The sequence below is a fragment of the Arvicola amphibius genome, chromosome 5, assembly GCF_903992535.2.
Source record: "Arvicola amphibius chromosome 5, mArvAmp1.2, whole genome shotgun sequence".
NCBI lineage: Eukaryota > Metazoa > Chordata > Mammalia > Rodentia > Cricetidae > Arvicola > Arvicola amphibius.
The window spans coordinates 92,501,348-92,525,436 of record NC_052051.1 but is presented as its reverse complement, the minus strand read 5'-3'; the positions used below and the strand labels follow the sequence as shown (position 1 = coordinate 92,525,436).

At 42.8% G+C, this 24,089-nt stretch overlaps 1 protein-coding gene across 1 annotated transcript in view; it reads right to left on the bottom strand.

The window, feature by feature from the left end:
- Positions 1-227: 227 nt before the first annotated feature.
- Positions 228-24,089, bottom strand: part of Cdh2 (cadherin 2) — a 229,489-nt gene continuing 205,627 nt past the window's right edge. Inside the window, 2 exon segments of the mRNA XM_038329948.2 lie at positions 228-1,681; positions 12,819-12,983. Of these exon segments, the coding sequence (XP_038185876.1) occupies positions 1,475-1,681; positions 12,819-12,983 (372 nt within the window). The 3' untranslated portion in view covers positions 228-1,474.

Genomic DNA, 24,089 nt, shown 5'->3' with positions numbered 1-24,089 from the left:
GTGAGCTAGCAATTTCAGGTGTTCAATGAAATTCATGAAGTTGTGTTTATACCATGGCCACTAGGTTCCTTTTCCAGTCCAGACACTCCAGGCATTTCCGTAGGAAGGAACTGAGAAGGAACACATCATTTTGCACTGCTGCTCCCACTCCCAGTGACCCCCTGACTCTTGGGGTTTCTGCCACACTCAAAGCAGCTCTGGGAGAAAGAAAAGGTTCAAACCAGTCACCAGATCCAAAGTCAGCATTTTATTCAGAACGCTGGGGTCAGAGGTGTATTGTTTATAATCTGGTACACAACACAGACGCAAAGCCGTCGTCAGGGTCTTTCCAGTTTAAAAGCTTTTTTTTTCTTTTTTCTCTTTTTATTCATTTTTTGTTTGTTTTGTTTTGTTTTTTAAAAACACACACTTGCTAGTGCTGCCAGTACCAGGCCACCCCTTTTAACTTTTCCTTCCTTTTTTGTGTGTAATTTTTTTGGTACAAATTATGTAAAACATTTGTGCTAAGAACTTTTATCCCTCCCCTGAACAAAACAAAACAAAAAAAAGAAAATAATAAAAATTAAAAAAATTAAAAATTAAAAATTGAGTAATCTAACTACAGCTCAACAGTTGAATCAAATGTCACTTTGTTTTGTAAATACTTTATCCATAACGAAAGATATTAACATGCAAAAAACCTGAATCCAAAGTCCAAATAATACATACACATGTTCTGAGTTCTCTGCACTCCTCCATAGTCTATGCTGATAAAACATTATGTACACACACCATTTTTACAGCGAGGTGGAAAAAATACAGGAAATAAAAAAGTGTACATGGATTAAGACCAAAATGTGTCTAACATTCTAGTTTATGAAAAAATTCAATTTTGCTACAAATCGGTGATATGAAAACTCCCTTTATCTGCAACCAGCTGCTTAAGTTTTAAGATTTTAGTGAAAAAAAAATCTAAAGTCTAAAACTAGAAGTAATGTACATTTTTCCTATCTCATGGTCTCCCCCCCACCCCAGGTAACAAAATCACTCCATGAGTTAATTCTTTTAATCTGTTTGTTTCATTCTGCATCTTAACAAAAGCAAACGCATTGTAACAAAAGTGTGTTGAAGCATGTCACATTTACCTTTCTGCTCCCGCCTCAAAATATTTTGTCTTTTCCTTATTGTTTCAGAAATCAGTACCATTAAAGCCTTAAACAGAAAACTAATTCCAATCTGAAAAAGGTACAAAAAGGCACATAAAATCCCAGTGCTTCTGTACTGTAAAATTCAAGTGTAGCTGAGCTCGGTGTTTTCCAGACAGTATCGGATCACTGATATTCCCTGGGAGCCCAAACTGGTTCGCAGCCTACGCCAAAGCCTCCAGCAAGCACGGTGCTAGTGGACTAGAGTTAAAGCCTAGCTTCTGTATGCTTTTTGGGAATATCAGGTGAAACTGTTCATACTTGTCCAAAAGCCAAGTCCGTCCTGCCGTTCAGTCGTCGCCGCCGCCGTACATGTCGGCCAGCTTCTTGAAGCGGGGTCCCCAGTCATTCAGGTAGTCATAGTCCTGGTCCCCACCGCTACTAGAGGAGTTGAGGGAGCTCAAGGAGCCGGCCGTGGAGCCGCTGCCCTCATAGTCGAAGACCAAGAGGGAGTCATATGGCGGAGCTGTGGGGTCGTTGTCAGCAGCTTTAAGGCCCTAGGTTAGGAGAGAGAGGAAGGAATTACAAGAGGGTACCGGCTGACAGAGCACAAGGTCACCCAAGAGACCTTTGGGGATCACAGCTTGCTCAAAGGTTTCCATTGGTAAGATCACAGCAATTTGAGCACACAGGAAAAAGAAAAAGGACCTCTAAGTCAGACAATTCTCTTTTTCAAGGAAACAATCCTAAGGGTAGCCATGACAAAAGGAGGGGGGGCGACTGGTTGGGGAATATATTTGACAAAGGAAAAAAGGGGTCATTGGTTTGCAGCTCTTACAGAGGATGATATATGGAGACCAATGGCTAGGCCAAAAGAAAGTATTTACCAAACTGCAACCTAAATTTTAACAGGGTAATTACTATGAAAACAACAAAATCATCTAATCACCAAACATGAACAATACTTTCCTTGGGATAACATGTAATAAATGTGACTGAAAGTCCATGGGATAAGAGCTTTTTAGCAAGAATAATTTAACCTACTAGTAGATCAGGGACTATGAAACAAACACAAAGGTCCTTGTGATACAAGAACTAGGAGAGGGATTTTTTTGCCAATTAACTTGAATACAGCTGGGCAGTGGTGGCACACACCTTTAATCTCAGCAATCGGGAAGCAGGGGCAGGCAGATCTCTGTGAATTCACGATCAGCTTGGTCTACATAACTAGTTTCAGGACAGACAGTGCTACACAGAGAAACACTGTCTCCAAAAATGAGAGAGAGAGAGAGAGGGGGGGGATATTGAATATAAACTATATGTGTATCAAAGAAGACATATATAAGAGAACCAAGTGGTCCTTGGCCCACTATCTGCTTACAATGTATTTTATGATGCATGAATATACCAGAAAGCTCATGACAAATATCAGAACTATGGAATCTAGGCAAATGTCAGGAAACTGAAAAAAAGAAATGAAAACTGAGATTACCACAAAGACTCTGAATTCACCAAAGAAGTGACATTGACCTAATTTTGGAAGGCTATCGACAGATAAGTTAAGGAAGGCCAGATGTGTTACTACACTACACGGAGAGTCATATTAAAGCACTTTTTAAAATAGGAACACAAAATGTGGAGTTAATTGATATAGTGTGAAAAGATAGGGCAGATTCTAAGTATGCTGTTTATAGCACAGTAGATCCGCCTGGAGATAATCACAGAAATTAAGGCAGTCTCAGAAAGACAAATGTGTACTTTCTGTATTTTGTGGTTCTTAAGACTTTGAGCATGTAAACAAAACTGTGCGGTGTGTGTGTGTGTGTGTGTGTGTGTTTACACACAAACATATTCATGGTATGAAGGTAGAAGTGAGTCAGTGTAGAAGGACAAAGACCAATGGGCAAGGAGAGAGTGAAAAAGGTGTGGGTGAGGGGTATGGAAGTAATATGCCCAATGCATAACATAGACTTGTATGAGTTGTCTTAAGTAAGGCACTCCCACATACAATGATTACATATAAAGAAAATTAGGATATTTTTTCAATAACAAGTAGGGTGACTTCTAGATTTCATAGGCCATAGAAAAGCCATGACCCTGATACTTGTACATAATATAAATATTAGGGAGGGGAAGAAATTTTGTCAGCCTAAAACTATATGTGTGTGTTAAAAATAAAGAACTCAAAAATAAAGAAACAATTAGTATCCACATTCTTAACTCTTGGAAACAGGTGCTTTTAAATATGCAGTTAAAGTATCTACAGCTAATTGTTAATTATGCACCACAAAACATTAAAAAGAGAAACCAGCCTTAGGCCGTCGCCGTCGGGACTTTCTCAGTTCCACTCTGATGCTCCACAACATGGCAAGAACAGTTGTTTTCAAGCAATTACTATTTGCCTACAGCTTTAGCTCAGCAGAAGCTGATGGGCACTTAAGATGCGGAGACTTGTCATAGACTTTCTTCCTCTAGAGATCAATCTTTAAATATTTCCATGTTTTCTGAGTACATATTAACTCATGAATGTGTGATCGGGAGTTAACAGTCAACTGGAAGATGATGATCCTCTGGGCATGTCGGGAAATGATCTGGTTACAGTCACTGAGGTGGAGGACATGTCTGCTGTGGGTGGCACCATTCCCTCACAAGAATCCGGGATTGTATAAATAGAGAGGGAGGGACCTGAGGAGCATGCATGTGGCCCTTTCTCTGCAGACTGACTGTGGTGGGCCAGCCTGTGTTCCCTCTCTTCCCCTGGTGACAGCCTTCAACTGTGAGCCCCAAGAGATCCTTTCTTCCTTGAAATGCTTCTGACAGGCTATTTTGTCACAACAACCAGAAATGAAACTTCGAAAAAAAGCACTTTTTTTTTGTAAATAAGCATGTTCAATTTTTACAAGTTTACCAATAAGGAATAAAGAAGAGTCAGGAAAGTTAAGATCAGAGTCAGTATGCTGTCGTGTTTCTGTGATCAGACCAGAGCCAACACCTCAATTTTCACCAGCATTCACCTTGAGTCCCCACTACCGACTTATGTGACACTGTAACAGGCGAAGAGCAAAAGAGACATGGGGTTCAAGTGTTCACCAGTGTTGGTCACAGAAAACTCAGTGAATACCAGTCAATATTTTAATGGTTAGTTTTAAAGAAAAAAGAAAATCCTGCATTGACATTTGAAGTAAAAGTTAAGAGAAGTTATTTTAAGAACTAAAACAGCAGCTGCTAGACTCCCATCAAAAAACCAGAGCCAGAGCCTCCCAACTCTCCCAGAGCCAAGAATTTCTTACCAACAACCCTAACCATTTGTAATTAGGCCCAACTTTCCCCCATATCATGTTATACTACTTCTACCCCAGAAAGGGCTGTTAAAGAAAAATTTAAAAGTCTTCAGCAAACCACTTCAATATGTAAAACAAAACTAATTCTGGACGAGACTTTACTTCTCTTATTTTTAGAAAAAGCTACAGTGCACTTCTAAGACTGAGAACAACAACCCACACTTTCTCAGGATCCCTGTCTCCTTTCTGTGGCAGAGAGGGTTGCTGTCCTCAATGATCCCCAGGGGAGCACGCGCCCAAGATGCCACAGGGGCCTCTTTAGAGGTCACCCAGCTGTCAGGCTTGGTTGTGGCCAGTGCTGTGAGGAGCAGGAAGAAGAGAGGCCACTTGAAGGGTTCTGAGGTGCTGCTGACAGTCCTTTGTCTGGTCAGTCAGGAGGGCAGTCTGTTACAAGTGCAGGTTTTACTTTCCCCAGAGCTTGCAATGAAAACTATGCGTGACTAAGGAAAGAAAGCCACCAATGGGCTTGGATCTTGCGCAAGAAATCACAGCCATGACCGCCACAAGCTAGCAATAGCTGTTAGTTTCTGCAGCCCCAGCTCTTGAAAAGCCAAAGAATTCACCTTCATTCACTTTGTGTCGTCAATGCATGACGCACGGTTTGGGTTTCTGTGACTCTAATGCACTGGGGACCTGGATATGAAGAAGCCTGATTCAGTGACTGCCCTCTTGGGACTCACAGTCACTTAGTATTGCCTCGTATCTCCCCCTTTCCTACAAAATCTACCAACTACAATCACAGTTACTAAGTGAATCTTTTAGTTCAGCACCATCTAGTTTTGCTCTACACATGAAATAGACCCCGGAAGGAAAAATCAAAAAGCTTCAAGGAAATTCCTAGTACAAAGGACTTCCTAAAAACAAGTACTAAGATTCTTTTCTGAAGAGTTGAGTTGGGGATGGTAGAGTGTTGCCCAGCATGGAAGAAGCACTGTGCTTGTTCACCAAGACTGCCTTAACTAGGTGCTGGGGTGTCCACCTGTAATCATAGCACCCCACAGAAAAAGGTAGAAGGATGGGATGTTTAAGGTTATTCTTGGAATGGCTGCAAAGCCAGCTCAAGGAGTTCAAAGCCGCTCTGTGATATATAATAAATACCCTATCTTAAAAGAGGCGATGGCAGGGTGGCAGAGCTTCAAGGACATCTGGATTGAGGGGTTGAAAAGTGATGACACAGATTTCTGTGTCCAAGTGACTCATGCAACTCTCTGGTCCGCACTGGTATGTCAGAAGACTCTGAGAATCTTCAGCAAACGTCTTAACACATTTCATTCAGTACTCCTTAAGATCAGTGTAATGCTTGAAGTAATCTATCCTATATCTAGTGCTGAGAATCTTAAAAATATCCTTTTCACCTTGAGAAATATACATTTCCGCTCCTGTGTTGGTCTTCTGACCACTGTGATAGATTGAATTTGCTTTGCTTGCTTTTACAGGAGTTAAGGCCATGGCATGCTTAGTGAGTCTGCTGTGCATAGTAGGGTGCAGTGTCACGAAGGGTGACATCACTGACCTGGAGGAATTCTTGGGGAAGCTCTTTCCAGGTTGGGGTCAGGAACTTTGAGCCCCTGTCACATGCATAGGATTGGTTTGCACTTCAGAACAGAGTGAACCATTTTGGAATGAGGTACTTCCTCAAAGGATCATAGGCAAGCCGAGAATCTGGCAATTATAGCCCTGCGATCAAAGACTGCTTAATAAATCCAGGGGAGCAGTCTCCTGGATTCCTTATGGATTCCTTTATCCGTAGATATGGACCCTTGTCACTTGACGTGTGAAGGGCTGTTACTAAACTTACAAACCAGCCACGTGTTTCTCCAAGCTTGGCTCCTTGGTTCCCCTTTCATGGATCAGATCTGGAACTCTAGATAAATTTATCTGGGTGCTGTATCAGTTTTCTTCAGGCTCAGGTCCTTAGCAGAGTACAAGCTGTGGCTACTTCTTGCTGAGCTTGTATTTACAGACTTTGGACCCTAAGTTTTGGGGTGGAGACTGACTTTGATGGGAACTATAAAGGCACTCTGCAGAGAGGAACACAAGAGGGATGGAAGGAGAAAGAGCCACTGATCTCCTGACATCGGCTTCTGTAGTCTTTGTGCCATAGCTTTGTCCCGGCTCCCCATGTCCTGCCTGCAGCAGAGCGACGGGGACGTCTGGCTGTTCTTCTCATCTCAGAACTCCAGCTCCTTTCCTGGGATGACTTGGGTCTCTCACAAATGTGGTATCACTCCCTGTAGGCAAAGCCTTTTAAGGCTTGCATACCCAAGGGACAGGTTCACTCAGGCTGTGAAAGACAGTCTTCAACAGAGGTGCACAGGCACCTACTAGAAATAAAAGCAATTGCCTTTATTTAAGAAAATTAAACTTAAAATTGATGAATGATTTAAGTAAATAGTAGAAGAGAGAAGCTGAGATAGAAGAATAAGATGGGGCTTTGCCAAGCCTGACTGACGGCTGGGTACAAAGCTCTACAGAGAAACCCTGTATGACCCCGGTTTGCCCTAGCCTCAACCTGAGCACCCACAACTGAATTAAGCACCAGTTCTCCAAACCCTCGGTGCACAGCTTCTATTTACGTATTCATTTCCTTCTAGCTGCAACGTGACTGTAATGTTTCTCAACATATTTTCATGATTAATATACCAATCATCTATCTACTCATCCATCCACCCACCGCCCACGCATCCATCCATCCCTCCATCCACCCACTCATTCAGGCATCAGCCCACTGCAAATGCTGCTTTTGCTGTTGAGCTTTCCCGCCCCTCTCTAGCTATGGGAGTCACACCTGTGGTTGCTCCAGTCACCTCTGGTATCACCTTGTTTGAATCACCTCAGAGTGTGAGGCCCCTTCCTGCCAAGGCTATTCTGCAATCACATCCTGCTGGTCAGGACAATGTCTGAGTTCCGGCTTCCCTTCTACAAGAGATTGTTTCCTTAATGCTCAAGACTTACATAGGTTGACATACTAGTATACCATTTTATGTTATATATCAAAGCTAACATTAGTAACCTGTTTGGTTATAGGGAGTTTAAGATGCTATTTTTATGAAAAGAGAATTTAATTTTTCATTTTCATTAAAAGACCATTGAGAATCTTTTATTGATAAAAATTGTCTGAAATAAACATTACTGCATTTCTAGCTACACATACTATGCTAAGCACTTTACACATGCTGTCTATTTGTTGTTGCTGTTGTTTTGTTTTTCGAGACAGGGTTTCTCTGTGTAGCTCTGGTTGTCCTGGAACTTGTTCTGTAGACCAAGGCTGGCCTCAAACTCAGAGATCTGCCTGTGTTTGCCTCCTGAGTGCTGAGATTAAAGGCGTGTGCCATCACACCCATCCAAACATGCCACCTTATTAAGATTCCACCACAACCTCAAAAGAAGGTTCTATTTTATTTCTGGCTTACAAAAAAGACAATTAGATACCCAGAGATGAACATCAAGGGCCTCAAACTTGCACAAAGTCCCAGTTGTGGGAGGTGAGCTGGATTTGAACTCAGACAAGCCCTGCAGTCCTCTTGGAGTGAAACAACGATGTGCTTTAAAGCTGACAAACTCAATGTAATTAACAAGAGAAAGAAGCAGTACTTAGTTTAGTAGTTACAACGAGTTCTCCTACAAAGCCCTTCCGGATGTTGTAAGCAATGTTAAGGCAGAAGTCAGACCTCTCACAGAAGGGCATGTGAGATTAATGCAGTTATTGAAGATATGCTAATATCTACTAAGGAGCTGAGATTAAATGAATTTATTTCACTATTCTCACCTTCTGAAGGTCATGCTTAAAAACGCAAACAGAATGAAATTCTAACTAAAATTCAAAAACAGGTGTCTTGCTCTACTCTACCTGCTTGACTAGAAATGAGCTCACTTGTGAGATTCAAGGCAACGCTCATTCATTATTTAAATAAACAAGCTGGAGAGTGTTCTCATGAGTGTCCCTATTCCTTATATCTATAAAAGCGCTCCAATTATAATCACCGCTATATTATTCTTCCTTTGGAACATTTGGTCCTCTGCTAAATCAAATAAGACCTGGAGATAAATAAATTTGTATGTATTTACAATGTTTTCACAAAGTGTACTGGAGTTCTTTCCAGGTGCCTTCAAATGTTTCAAAATACATGTATTTATTTTTGTTTGCCAAGTTAATGAAGGATATTGAGTAAGTCTTAATGGTTCCGTGGGATGGAAGAATCCGCTTGGTGCTTCTGAGGATTGTGTAACTTCTAGAGAGTATTAATCTTTTGTCCACAGAATCAGCTATCATATCCTGCTACTCTCTTTTGTTGTTTTTGAGATGCCTTAATCTGCTTGGACTTCCTCCCGCCTCTAATTGGAGGACTGTTTGTTGTCATCATTTTTTTTTCATGGTTTATTTTTTTTTATATTTAAAAATTTCCATCTCCTTCCCTCTTCCTCCCCCCTCCCTCCCCTCCTCCTCCCCCTTCCCTCCCCTCCTTCTCCCCCTTCCCTCCCCTCCCCTCCACCCATACCTCCCCTCCCTCCCTCTCAAGGCCAAGGAGCCATCAGGGTTCCCCACTCTAGTCCAAGGTCCTCCCAACTCCCCCCTCAGCTTGGTCGATCATTTTGTTTTTTAAAGACAAAGTGTCCTTTAGCTAACTATGGCTGACATGGAAACCATTATGTAGCCAGGAATGACCTTGAACTGATGCTCCTGCCTCTGCTGAGTGCTGGGACTATAGGTGTATGCCTCCACAGAGAGCTCAGGCGATGCTGGGGATTGAATCCAAGGCTTTGTGCAAGCTACAGCTAAACTCACTTCCCTGGTCCTTGGACATGTCAAGGCCTGTTTGTGGTCCCCTTTCTAATTCTGTATGTTGAGATACTCAGCTTCATGGATTTGCTGCTATTTTGAAAATGACTAGAAGTGTCATTAATCTTTTTATTCATTCACTAACCAAAGTATCTGCTCTACTCCATCCAGCCACACCCAGGAATAAGGACCCATTTCCTTGGCCACAGAAGACCTCAGAGGGAGGATGAATGGAACCACAGATGGTGTCTAATAATGGGGGTAAGCCCCAGGTAGGGTTGGGTGACACTGGACAGCACCTGTCTCTGCTCTGTGTCCTGATCCTTTCTGGCATGGCAAGCAAAAATGAGTTTGAGTCTGGAAGAACAGAATCCAATTACAAGCCAGGGGTGCAAGGCACAGATAAAGCCACCTATAGATGCTCTGCAATATGCAGGCTGGCGAGGGAGATGAGACTAAAACAAGTATAACCTTGGCATGAGGGGCCTTCTGTGCATGGCGAGCATAACTTCGCTATTGAACAGAGGCTCCTGGACTGAGGATGGATGGAGTCATGTCCCCACCAACACACTGACAAGACTGTAAGTGAAAACACACCCAATACATCTAAAGTACTCAACGCTGCAGAACAGCCACACAGAGCAAGAAACAGCCCTTGCTCTAGAGAACCCATATACTCAGGTGAGAGACAAAAATATTGACAGTTGCACCCTCAAATGGAAGAGAGGATATCGACAATCACACTCTCCAGTGGCAGAGAGAATATTTACAGTGACAGTCCAGGCAGCTGGGGAGGATTGTGTCAGGAGAAGCATCACTTGGTCTCCAGACATCTCAAGGACAGTTTCAGAGACCGAGATGTTTGCATTGGATCCTTATGGCTACAGAAAACTTGCAGATCGAGAAAATGTGAGTTTTTCGTTCTAAAGGGCCATCCTTTGGGGACTGCAAGTACCTTAGGATTGCAGTTTAAGAAGAACTCAGGGAATGAAGGAAATTGCAGGAATCAGGCCATGATTAGCCTTATAACTGCACTTAGGGCTTGATTTTTATTTCTAAGAGAAGAATATTAGGGTTGAACTGATTCCCACAGTGAACTGCACCACAAGGCCCTGCAGAAGCTCCTAAGGTTTGAATTCCACTCATCAAAACTCTTAATTGCATGAAAATATAGTTCTCACACCTGTAGTTCTAAAATTCATTATATCTTAAAACTCAATAACCAAGATGATAATTCAATGTTTTTTTCAGAACAATATACAACAAATACAGACACAAGTACATTGGGTACTCTTACATAAATAAAAATCTCTAATGTTATCCATAAGCTCCTGCAACTGTCTCTAAGCAGAGTGTGTAAGAACAGGGCAAGTCGGAACAAAGATTACAGAGAAAAGGAGATGGTAGCTTTCCTCTCTTCCCTTCTATATGGTCTTAATGGATATCTTACTTCCTCAACAGAAGCCAACATGTTTGGAAAGCAGCCTCTTTTCCTTAGGGACAGACAGCAATGGAAAGTCACAGCTTCTGAAAAATACTCCAACTCTGCTTTAAAACTTTGGTAAATAAATTATTAGTCTTACACGTTATTTAGTTTGTGTGTGTGCGTGCTCATGTTGTGGAATATTACCTTAACTAGGTGAAGATGTGCTACATCTGTTTAGTCTACATTTGTTTACTTATGTAAAAATGTGTTGTTTGCCTGCCTAAGGTACCAAACTGGATGAAATAAAAAGCTGGATGGCCAGGGGCTAGGTAGAGGAGGGATAGGTAGGGCTGATGGGCAGGGAGAATAAGGAGGAAGAATCTAGCTCAAAAGAGAGAAGGAGAAAGAACTAGGGAGACACGGGGGACCAGCAAGTCAGTCAAGCAGCCACCAGCCAGCCAGACAAGGAGTAGGACATACAGAATGAAAGAAAGGTAAAAATGTCCAAGACAAAATGTAGATGAAGAGAAACAGGTTAGTTTAAGTTATAAGAGCTAGTGGAACAAGCACATGATAAGGTCGAACATTCTTAATTAATATTGTCTCCATTTCATGATGTGGGAGCTGGTTCGCAGCCAACAGAAAGCCTGCTACTGACTCATTAAGCCTGCTCCATGATCAAAGCCACATGCGATGGCCACCTTGCACTCTGTGATGTTGACTTTGGAGTGCCCAGCATCTGAGCAGAGACCACAGCTCCTGCTATATATTCAGCCAGTTTCGGTAACTATCACTGTCTTATATGAACAATAAAAATCCTGGGAGAAAATTTGAGTAAAAGCCTGGCTAGTATCTAAACAGAAGAAGCACAAGTCATTCTCTGTCAAAATTTTAGTATCAGCCATAGCAGGACTCTTGGGAGCAATGAATAAAAGAATGACGAAGAATTCTCACAGTGAAATCGTGTCCGCTGCATCCAGTGGAGAATTAGCTCCCTCACACAGAGGCTTTTAAGTCTCCTCTGCAAGGCCAGTGTTCAAGTCACATGGTATTTAATTTAGCCACTCTTCCAACTGTCATTTGATGAGTTGATGAGGAGGTAGTGAATTCTCATCAGTATAGAAAAAGGCAAAGAGAACTCCTGTTTGCTTATTAAAACTAATACAGGAAGTTGGAATGCAGGGCAGTACTGGTCTGTTTGTTGTCTGTAGGCTGTGCCTACATGTATGATCACGGCATTTTACAATACAGGATGTTGGCTGATGCCTCTCTTTCGGGCTGACAGAAACCATTAAGGGTGCTGGGAAGACAGCTCAGTCTATAATGCACCTCCTCTGCAAGTTTCAGGACCTGTTTGATCCTCAGCATCCATGTGAAAAAAGTCAGTCTGGATGCCGAGTGTTTATTATCCCAGCCCTGGGGAGGTGGAAACAGGTGGATGTCCTTGAAGCTTGATAGTCAGCCATTCTAGTCTACACGGTGAGTTCCAGGCTCGTGAGAGACTCGGTCTCAGAAAATCAAGTTCGATAGTGCCTACGGAATGTTCCCCAGGCTGTCCTCTAGTCTCCGAAATCACATGAATGCAGGTTCACACGTACACCTGCACATACACGTACATCTGCACAAACATTTAAAAAGCTTGTTTTCTGTCACTGAAGTCATTTCTTTTCATATAAACATAAAATCAAAAACAATGATAGTTTAATGAATTATATTCCATAGCTATGTCCCAAATGTGCAGCTCACAGAGACCTAATCTTAAGCATACAATAAAATGTTCTACAAGAAAGTGAGTAATTTTTTTCAATAGTGTAGTTACTGGGCAGTTGCCAATGCTCCTACATATAACCCCTAATTCACGCTCATGCAACTAACCCTAATTAAACACTTGGGGTCACCACAAAGTAAGACATAAAAGTAGAAGGAGGACTAGTTGGGGAGAGGACGGGAATCAGTGAAAGTGTGGGGGGGTCAAGAGATGTAATGGGGTAAACAAGTAATACACATTCTACATGTGCATAAATTACCCTAAAGAAACAAGTAATACACATTCTACATGTGCATAAATTACCCTAAAGAAACTGATTCTGTATAGCTAATATATGTTAATTAAATGAAATTTTACAAAAGAAAGCGAGTCTCTGCACCTCATTAATGAAGTCCCCAATGTCCCCAGGGTGTGGGGCTGCAGATCGGACTGGATACTGTGGCTCGGCATGGATGGGCCTCTCGTCTAGCCGTCTGATTCCCACAGGCTTGATGGCGTCAGGCTCTACTGTGTCTGGCTGCTGGAGCTGGCTCAGGTCGTAGTCCTGCAAGGGAGGGAACCAGAAACCATGGGAGATGAACACCAAGAAGGAAGATTACAACCTTTGTTTTTAAACACATCCTCGGAAGGCATGGAAATGAGTGCGATTTAACATAATGGAAAAGTTGCCACTGGGAGTTTCTCATGTTATGATTAAATATTTCTTTCACACAGCTCTTTCTTCCGTGTTTTCCGTTTCTGCAGTCTGCGCTCCATCTGTTTTGAGAGCGCTCCTCATCAGCTCCCAATGGGAACAGCAGTGACAAGGTCTCACTACAACATGACTAAGACTCCAACTCCAGCCTGCCCTGTGGCAGCGAAGCATCCATGTCTCCAACGTCACACACAAGGCCTGGGCTGCATGTGTCTGCTCTCTGAGGAAGGCACTGGTGCGTCAAGGTTGAAACCCAACCTTCCATCCCTCCCTTCCTTCTAGAGTCTTGAATTTCTTACCCATAAATTATGGTCTGTGGACCAGCCTGACTTGTGCTCTAGTGTTAGTTAAGAAAGAGTTACTTAAAATAGCAAACAAGAAAAATAAGCCCCGGTGACTCTCTGTAGCCCACAGAACCAAAGTCTTTTCCTGTCTTCCCTTTAGAGAAACAGCCTGATCTACGCCTGCTGAGCCAGATTGAACCTGGATTCCTCTCCATGTAGTCCTGTGTAATGTTCTGGAAAAACAGCCTGTGCTTTTGCAGATGGTGTGAAAGGGGTTCTCTGGGCATAACCTGGGCTCTCACAACTACTTTTCTTTAACGCACCAGCCACTTGGACAGGAGTGCACAAGGAAAACAACTATACATCAAAACCAAATCCAATTCCAGTTTGGGCGAACGCTGTGTTTTTCAAACCTCTACTTCAGTGGTTCATGACCCTTTGAGAGTCATATATCAGGTATATGCATATCAGATGTTTACATTACAAGTTATAACGGTGGCAAAATTACAGTTATGAAGTAGTAACAGAGTAGTACTTTTATGGCTGGAGGGGGTCACCACAACAGGAGGTGCTGTGTTAATGGGTCACAGCGTTAGGAAGGGTGAGAACCACTGGTCTACATTCTGGTGCTACAAAACGGCAAGTCCTGAGCACCCCCAAAGTGCGTAACCATTAAACATTGACATTCACAGAAAACACCAACTTCCTAGCATTCCTCTCAGTTCAGCCTGCATTGCTCTGTCTAAACTCAGCTCAAATGCTTTCGAGGTTTCTCCACCGTGGGTCTGATTTATTCAGAACTCAAACAGTGACTCTGTCTGGCAGTGTGCCAGGTGCTGTACATATGTCTGCTCATTTAATCTTTTTAACACATTTTATCATCTCCCTTTAAGATGGGAAGATGTGGAGTGGCAATGAACCCAAGTCACCCACCCGTGGTCCCGGAGACACTAGCACCACACAAAACAGGCTTGGTCTGTGGATGTGTTCGACGCTGCAGCCTGGCTCCTTTCACAGCCTGCGACAGTGAGTCAAGCCCAAGCTACAAGAATGGTTTTAGAGCTGCATAGACGGTCTGGACAAAGAAAGGAAAGCTGGGGGACAACTAAAGTATTCAGGGACACAAAAGGAAGTCGAGAAAACCTCATATCCACAGTGTGCCTGCCACTCTGCCAGTTTAGTTTTTCGAGACAGGGTTTCTCTTTAGCTTTGGAGTCTGTCTTGGAATTAGCTCTTGTAGACGAGGCTGGCCTTGACTCACAGAGAACCGTCAGCCTCTGCCTCCCCAGTACTGGGATTAAAGGCGTGTGCCACCACCGCCCGGCTTGCCTTTATAATTCTTAACCAGCCTGTGAAGAATGCTTTGTTGCTTCCTTTTTAGATCATGGTTGACTGAGAGACTCTAAGTGGGTTGAGTAGCTTGCTCAAAGCAGCATGGTTAGCAAGTCAGCATGGGAACAAAAACCATGGTGTCTGTCTTTAATGTGTCTGATTTTATTGTAACACTAGATTGGTGGAGAAGCACTTGTTACAACTTTACTCCCTCTGAGTAATTATTTACCTAGTTTGATGCAGCCTGGTATGTAATGGCCCTAGGGTAGATGGATGGAATAGCCTCCTGGACCAGGATGTGCCATGTGGTGTACAGAGAAGGGCAAGTCAGAAAGGGGCCCAAAGGGCAAGCCAGGAAGGGCACATACTCTGAATACCACTAGTGCTGAAAAGACAACGTTGGACAACTGGCTTTAGGTTTGAACCTGGATCTACATGTGGGCCAGAGAGACATCGCTGAGGAAGGAGAACCAGCAGCATGGACAGGGGCACGGGAAGAAGAGTTAGGTCATCCAGAAACAACCGAGAAGAGTGGCTCGCACAATCATGCGCTCCAGTTTCAAACTTAGAGACTTTAGGAGCTGTAGAGTGTCTTGGAGGCCTAAAGTGACATAACTTGAGAAAATCTTTAAAGCAGTATAAACAGGGATTTATTTCGAAAAATTTTAAATGCTTTCATAGGAAGAAGTGAGGTTTTCCAGGCCATGTTGAATTGTTCAGCTAGTGATCACAGGAGAGACCCGTGAGGAGAGGGACTCCTCTAAGGAAACTTGTCCTGGAAAGGGAAGCCAAGTGGGAAGTAGATTGCTAGTTAACAAATGCTTCTATCCTCAGCGTGAAATCACTCATTAGGAAGCCTTAATTACAGAAAACAGGATAATCTTATGTTTAAAGGCAGTCTTTATCAGCTGAAACAGTCCTTGATACTCTTGGCTGTACCTTGGGAGACTTTAATGTGATGGCAGTGAGAATGCAGAGGGTGTGGCAGTTTGATTAAGAATGGCCCCATAGGCTCACAGGTTTGAGGAGTTAATCATCAGGGCGTGGCACTACACTACCTGACAGACATTGAAAGGTGTGGCCTCATTGGAGGGTGCATGTCACTCACTGGGGGTGAACTTTGGGGTTTCAAATGCTCAAGCTAGGCCCGCTGTCTCTCTTACTCTTTCTGGTGCCTGCAGGTGTGGATTGAGAAGTCTGGGTTCCTCCTACCCCATTTCTGCCTACATGGCCACCATGCACCGTGTCATGCTCCCCACCATGAACTAAACCTCTAAAACTGTAAGTAAGCTCCCAATTAAATGTTTTCTTTTCTAAAGCTGCCATGATCGTGATGTCTCTTCACAGCAAGAGAACACTGACGAAGCCAGAAGGGTTTCTTTTCTAAACCAAACTAAGTAAGCCTGATGGTTTAATAAGCCCGATATTCTCGCACTGGGCAGAGCACTCTACCCTGACGTCCCGACAATGTCCACTGCCTCTTCAGGTTGCGAATACAAGCACATTACAACCGGCTAGCACCGTTTAAAAAACATTCGATGTCCTGCCAACATTTAGACACACTTCTGACAAGAACACTGGAAGCTCAATACAGGAGGGGGAAAGTTCCCATCCTTATAGGGTGACACATTGCAGGTGACAGCAGCTACTCCCTTAGCAGCACTGTCTCCTGGCCATCATCACCCTTTAAAGCTACACACACATATAGCAGGTTATTAGTCTGCAGAGGTTTTTTTTGAAGCTCTGGCCTGCTTCTGCAAAAATGAGAGAGCAGAGTTGAGGAGATGGCTCAGTAGTTGAGAACGTTTACTGTGTAAGCATGAGGACCCAAGTTCAGATCCCTAGCACCCAAACAAATGACTGTACGAAGCTGTCACCTAAGTGCTGGTTTGGGTGCAGGCAGAGACAGGAGGATTGCTGGGGCTGGTTGGCTTCCTGTCGAGCTTCACATTCAGGGAAAAACAAAACTGTCTCAAAGGGATAAGAGCAGGACTTGCAAGGTTGTCCACTTATCTCAGCATGTACACATGCATACACATATGCTTCCATATAACACACACACACACACACACAGAAATACACAGAGACACACACACACACACACACACACACACACACACACACACACACACACACACACACCGTTTTGTCCAGGTCTAAACCAAGTGTTGGCTGGAAGGAAGTGTTGAATATAATTGCAGCGATGATGTTCATGCCAGCTATCAAAAGAACAGCTGATTCAAGAGATGCGCCTTGGATCACATTACAGTCCTTGGCAGTAATTCACATCAGCGAAGGAGAGACAGGACCCCAGGCCCATCCCCGAGAACAGTGCCAGGGTGATTTATCTCCCCATGATGATAGGAACCTGGTAAGTTGCTCAGTTATAATGGGATCAAAGAGAATCAGAAAGCCATTGATTTACAGCAAGCTAGAGGCTGGGCTAAAGGGAGACTTAAGAGTGTCTTTGTGTTGGCTTCTTTGCTCTACGGAGAAAGCAAACTATCAGCATCTGGTGGCAGGGAGTACGTGGCAGGGTCAGGGGGTGGGTCAAGGGACAGGCTTTGCTCTTGATGTTGTTCTGTGTCATATGGCAAAAGTCCTGCTGTGAGGGTTCAATTTTAGACATTTTGATAAAAGCACACTCTATATGAATTCCCTAAATTATATCTTTACAATCCCATCATGCTTTCTTTAAACACAAAATTACAACATGTAGGATAAGAATTAAAGTGAGAATTAGAGAGACCCCAAATTCTCTTCAGGTCTTTGGGGTCCGTGGTTGAAGCCATGCAGACTGTAAAGAGCAAGTGATATTTACCTAGATCCCAGAATTCTGGAGGCTGAATGGCTCTGCCACTTGCCTTATGACTTATTGTCTTACAATGTGAACTTCTCAAAGAAATTTGACTTTCAAATGGAAGTCAAACAAAACTGTATTTCAACTCATCTTTGGGATGCATGTTAATTGACAAGAATCATTAAAACTAGGTGTGGAGTTGGGGCTTTTGTACTATTTGTGAAATATTAATACTTGCATTAAAGAACTAAACCTTCTTTCTTTCTTAAGATTTAGAATGCTTTAAGGGGGATTTAATTTTGGGAAAGCTAGTGGGAGGTTAACAGCTGAGGCTATGGTTCTGGATTTTGTTGTTAAAATTCCACTGACTTGTAACGATTTGCAGTCGATTCAAATGATACCAGCACAAATCTACCTTGAGGCATTTGGTTGTGCTAATAAAATAAAATAAAACACAACAACAGAATATATAAAATTTCAGGCTTTCAGACAAATATTTTAAGGAAGTTAATTCCACAAGAATGTATAGAATTTAACCTCTTTGAGGAGGTGATGGAAACATTCTTCTGGCATATTCCACAGAGACGCAGGAGCACCTACTGACTGCCAAATGCTGTTTTTAGCTCTAAGAAGATGAAAGAAGGAAGTCACCCTTCATGCCGTGATCTGTGAGAAATCCTATTAGGTTGTTCCCATATGGCATCTCATATAAGCAAACAGAAACTTTTTTTTTTTTTTTTTTGGTTTTTCGAGACAGGGTTTCTCTATGGCTTTGGAGCCTGTCCTGGAACTAGCTCTTGTAGACCAGGCTGGTCTCGAACTCACAGAGATCCACCTGCCTCTGCCTCCCGAGTGCTGGGATTAAAGGTGTGTGCCACCATCGCCTGGCAAACAGAAACTTTTGAGTGGTGCTTTTGCTCAGATTCCATTGATTACTGAAGCTCAGCAAGGCCTCATGTTGGACCAAGGTCACAGTCCTCTCTGACCGACAGCAAGAATAAAGCTCTGAGACAGGGGAACACTCGGTAAGTAAAGTGTTGCCAAGCAAGCAGACAGACTGAGTTTCCCTCTCCAGAACTGCATACAATGTTGGGCAGAGCAATGCTGCCTGGAATCCCAGTTCTGGGAGGTGGAGACAGGAGGATGCCTGAGACTTAGTGACCAATGAGTCTAGTGGAATTAGTGAATTCTTGACTTGAGCATCCTCATGAAAAGAGATCTAAGAAGACAAGGGATGCTAATATCTGACCTCTACACACACTTAAAAATATACTTACATATAAACATGTTCATGCACATATCCCATCCATACATACAAATAAAGCTCTTAGTTCTCACAAGTGTATGCATATAAAGAAGTTGGAAAATTTCCAAGATCAGGCCATTTGCTCAGTGAAGAATTTTGCCCTATTCTAGGCCAGGCCTGTTACCAAAGAAAACATGTTTTTGCTTGATTGTTTTGTTTTTTAATTAGAGCAAAGTAGTTTCAAGATGGTAGGACAGACAACGTAGGTTCAGAATGGCCAGAGAGACAAACCAGCTTTAGGAGGGTAGGACAGACAGACAAGGTACCTTCAGTATGACAGACAAAGTAAACTGTTTCAGTATCAAGCGACTATGAAAATAAAGCAAACGTCAAGGTAAAAAACTGAAATTCCCAAACTGAAGAGAAGCTGCTCATAGCATGGGTGAAGAAGTCTTCAGACCAATGTGGAAAGGAAAGGGAGAGTAAACAAATCTGGATCCTTCCACCGCTCGCTGTACCCAGTATTAAAAGAATGGAAAGAGTCCTAAGGTGTTACCCGATCACCATGCAGGATCTGACTCCTGTGCAGTTGTTATGTAGAGGACATAACAGCTGATCTCCCCCAGCAAAACAGTTAGGATGGAGACCATCTACCGAGGAGAGCCCATCGCTTCTCTTAGGTCTCCCCACACCAAAGCTTTGCTGAAGTTTTTTCCGAGCTGAGCTGCAAACCTACTAGAGATAAACAAAGCAGTCTCTTCTGTTCACGCCCATCTCAGTGGAGCCAGTCTGGCGTTTCTCACTGGGGGAGGGGGGAAGGGGACTAAGGCCCCACTTTAAGGGAATCCATTCACTACTCCCTCTTCCTTGGCTTGATGCAACACTATCCTGGCAGCTTGTGAGGTAGTGTGTTTCCAGAATTTTTAATGAGATGATGTTTCTTTCTTTAAAGCATCAATCATGGTTTTGTGGCAGAAATGGCTTTGGTGAAATTTTGTCACAAACTGTCTCTAATAGTGAAATCTGGCATATTTGTGGGAGAGGGGAGTGAAGCAAATGTACAACTTATGTCAACTGGACTCAGAACACACTTTCTCTTGGATCACAAGTGTGGTTATTGAATTCATAGATCATGTATATATGTATGTAAGCATGCATGTATGTATGTACACATGCATGTGTATATGCATGTATGTATGCATGCATGCATGCATGAAACTGGGTTTCAGTGAGGGTAGACCCTCACTGGTCTTAAACTAATTTAATTTGTATTTGACACTGGCTTTGAACTCATAATCCTTACCCTCCACCTCTCAAGTGTTAGCATGACAGGCCTGCTTCTCGGCTCTCATCTATCATCTAGTCTAATGCTCTTTATAAGGACATTTCTTAACTCTGAAAAATGAATTTTCTACAAATGCATGGAATTTCCCATTCTTCTTTGAAATTTGGTCACAGACTTACAGAAATAAATCACTCCTTACCCTCTAAGTCTTATCTCTCTTGAGGAGTAAGAGTTGTCATTAAAACTGTCTTCTCCTCTCTCTCTTCACCCCAACCTACAACTTCTTACAAAAAAAATAAAAAATGTCACCACTAAGATAAGGGTCAAAGTAACCAACCTACTCTCAGCCTTGGGGAAACATAAAAACAGTTAGAGAAAGAACAATATTGGATGGCCGTGTGGAGAGATAGACTTGAAATCCTTCCCTCCTTTCTATGTACGATCTTGGAATATCTTATGAAAGACTATTCTATGTCTCAAGATGAATTTACACATAAAGTCATTTCAACATATCGACCCTAGTATCAGTGCTTTGTTTAGATGCTGGCTCTGTTACAGCTTAAATATGTGACTAGAGTAGATGACAAACATTTAATTCCTGGACGGAACTTGATACTCAGAATTCAAACTTTGTAGAGGGAGAGACGGAGGGAGGGAGAGAGGGAGGGAAGGAGGGAGAGAGGGAGGGAGAAAGATTAAGAGGTTAACCACAAGTCCACAGTAAGTTTTATTAGTCATTGAAATAGCCATAAAAGGCCAGACAGTATTTCAGGATGGCTGGGCACACACTCTCCTATAATACCTCTGCTCTGCTGCTGTTGGGTATATGATAGAAACAGAGGGACTTAGCTCTTGGTTGTGCTCCAAAAAGTATTTATGAATCAGAACCAGCAGAGGGTGGAGCTGCATGCTGGCCACACTCTGATCTAGAAATTTTAGCAACATATGGTATCAGTCCTTTGTCCTCCTCTTCTGTTCTCCCCTTCTTTTCCTTCAGACAAATACTGACATTTATCTGACATTCAAATTATTATTTTCTATTACTAAAATACTGATACATCTCCCTTCCTCAAGTCTAAAATAGTATACTTATGATTAGCCAGAAAAAATATATTAAACCGATTACACAAAATTCTGTGTTCATTCACATGAAATTACAGGAATAGAAAGGGAAGAAACATGAGAAGTACACACACACACACACACACACACACACACACGTGTGTGTGTGTGTGTGTGTGTGATATTAAATGAATGGAAGTAAATGGATGCGCAGTGTCCAGTCATATCCCACACTGTCCCTAGCCCAGGAATGTGTACCTGGCCATCGGCATGTTGTGAACAGTGGGGCTAAAGGGACTAACAATGTTCTCCTCCTGTGAATTCAGTTCTGCTTTTAAAATAACTAACATGTGCTAGCACTTGCAGGTGGGCATCCACGGATGGATGACTTGGAGCCTTGTTAGGAGGGAGCTTAGCCAACCATAAAGATGCAGAAAGTGGTCCTCACAGTCATGTCCAGATCCTGCCATCTGGTAGTTTGCTTAGGATGCAGAAAGATTTTGTAAGGTAATGACTTCAAGGGACCAAATACACCATGGCTAAATAATACACTAGTTCAGCGAGATGGTCAGGCCTGGTTGCCCACAGAGAAGCCTGGCACAAGAGATAGAGGGCCTAGATGGGTTCCAAGGGGTTTTCTTGTATCTGTGCCCCATTCCTCTGTCTAGGCAACATGCCTGGATTCCAGATTTTAGTTCTTATCCAAATTGTTTATTCAGACCTCGTGTTTTTAGAAATTTGGTTGGTCAGACTGAGTTGCTGGTTTTTAACTTTGTGTATGTACTCAATTTTTGCAAGTCATACTTAAACATTTGATTGGATCTTCTTGACTTTTTTTTGGCTTTCAGTGGCTACCTAGTATGTCACAGCTAAGTCAAGAGTCTTGCCGGTCATACACAGCCACACTCATGCAAACATTAGTGGATTGGATCTCCAGAACAGTGATTAAGAGCAAGTGTCACAGGCCCGGGTCTAAAACTGGACGAAGCTGCACTGCCTACTTCATAGGCAGGCAAGCAACGCACAGTGACAGACACAGAACAGGCAAGTATCAACAGCAATTTATACAAGCAGGTATCAGGATCTCATGTGATGAAAGGAAAATTACTAGGGTGTTCAACATGTCTTACTGGTACAATTCCACACTAGGTTGGCAACTGAGGAAGGAGGAAAACTAACATTCTGTGTGTGCCGCCAGAGGCCAAATGTCAAGACGATGGGAATAAACAGTAACTACGAGAAGTCTCTGCTCTTACAGAGCCAGCTTCACTGTTAGGACCGGGTGCAGAAGCTCTGCGCAGAGGAAGACCTGAAGGCTGGCAGGGTACAGTGCACAGACACACAAATCAGCCTGGATTTCCAAGGCAAAAGGCCTTGAGATGCTTCCTGAGGGGAGAAGTTGGTCACATGGCACACCAAGAAACAGAAGGCTAGCTGCAAAAGCACTGGCTGTCAGTTTTCCTGTAGTTCAAAGTGCAACACGGTGGGGGGAGGAGAGGAGAAATGAAGCTCTTGTTATTGGGACAAAGAAGCTAACAAAAGCAACATAAAGAAAAGTTTATTTCAGCTCAAAGCTAAATGTGCCCTCATGGGTAGGTGCATGCAACGGTTGGCCACATTGCGTCCACAGTCAGGGAGCAGACAGCAAAGAGAGCTGGTCCTCAGCTGAGCCATCATGGGCAGGTGCACCCAATAGTTGGCCACACTGCGTCCACAGTCAGGGAGCAGACAGCAAAGAAAGTTGGCACTCAGTGCGCTTTCTTCTTTTCATTCAGTTTGAAACCCCTATCCCATGAGATGGTGGACCTTCCCTCCTCAACGCAATCTAGAAACAACTTTATGGGTAGGGCAGAAATCTGTAAATGTGTTTCCATAGTAATCCTAGATGTCATGTAGTTAAAGATCATAACAGGATTAATAATTAAAATGCCTGTTCCTAACAGTCAGAACCAAGATCAGGGCCATGAAGTCTGCTGAATGAATTTATGCTGTTGTGGAGACGGTGGGAATCTACTCCAGTACTAATTCAGCGGATCAAATAATTACTTCTGGATCCCTTTGGTTCTTGAGACATGGGTTACTAAAGGAAGTTCATCACGACTTCCTGCATGTATCCTGAAATTACATGTGATTCTTAACAAGATTGGGTCTGACAGATGACCAAAGCTTTCTCTCATAAGAAAAGCTGGCCTCCAGCTTCATGGTGCACCTTGCATGTGATGCTCATCTCATTTGCATGAGCAGCAGTATCTGCTTTGTCTCCTCTATGTGCAGGAATGCATATCCCCACACCACGTCTGATAAGCCAGATCATGCAAACTGTCATAGGTGGTGTTAAAACGAACCACAGATAACAAGTCAAAGGTTTTCCACACAGAAGTACCTAACCTGCTTTGGTGAAAGCCCACAGCTTTCTCTAAATTCATTTACTACTCTTCCCAGGTATGCGGCCCAAAGAATACTCCCAGGGATTTATGAAAATAAATGAAGAGTCAGCACTTGTAAGCCTATAACTTTAATTCATACAAATCATCCTTCAATATGGATGCCGTCAGTGATGGCAAATGTGTGGTTAGGTTAGTGCTGGCTGACCGATGCTGAAAATGACAGTCCTGTGAGCTTACGGGGTCCATGAGGAGTGAGACACTCTTCCCTAATCCTTACACACTCACAGCCTGATGCTCAGTTACTGTTAAGGAAACAAGAACACATGTTATCAAGGCTTCACTTGCCAGTGAAGTCATCATGTCTATGACAGAAGCAAACTTATTTTCAGTAATAAAGCTGTGGGAATATATTGGTGGGCTTTCTTTCTTCTAATATCAGCAGTAAAGAAAGTTATCCTATGCATTTGGAACACATTACAGTCTTTTCATAGAAATCTGTTTTTGTTTATCCAAAGACCAGTAATTAATATATAATGTAAAATAATCAGGGTCTGCAGAAA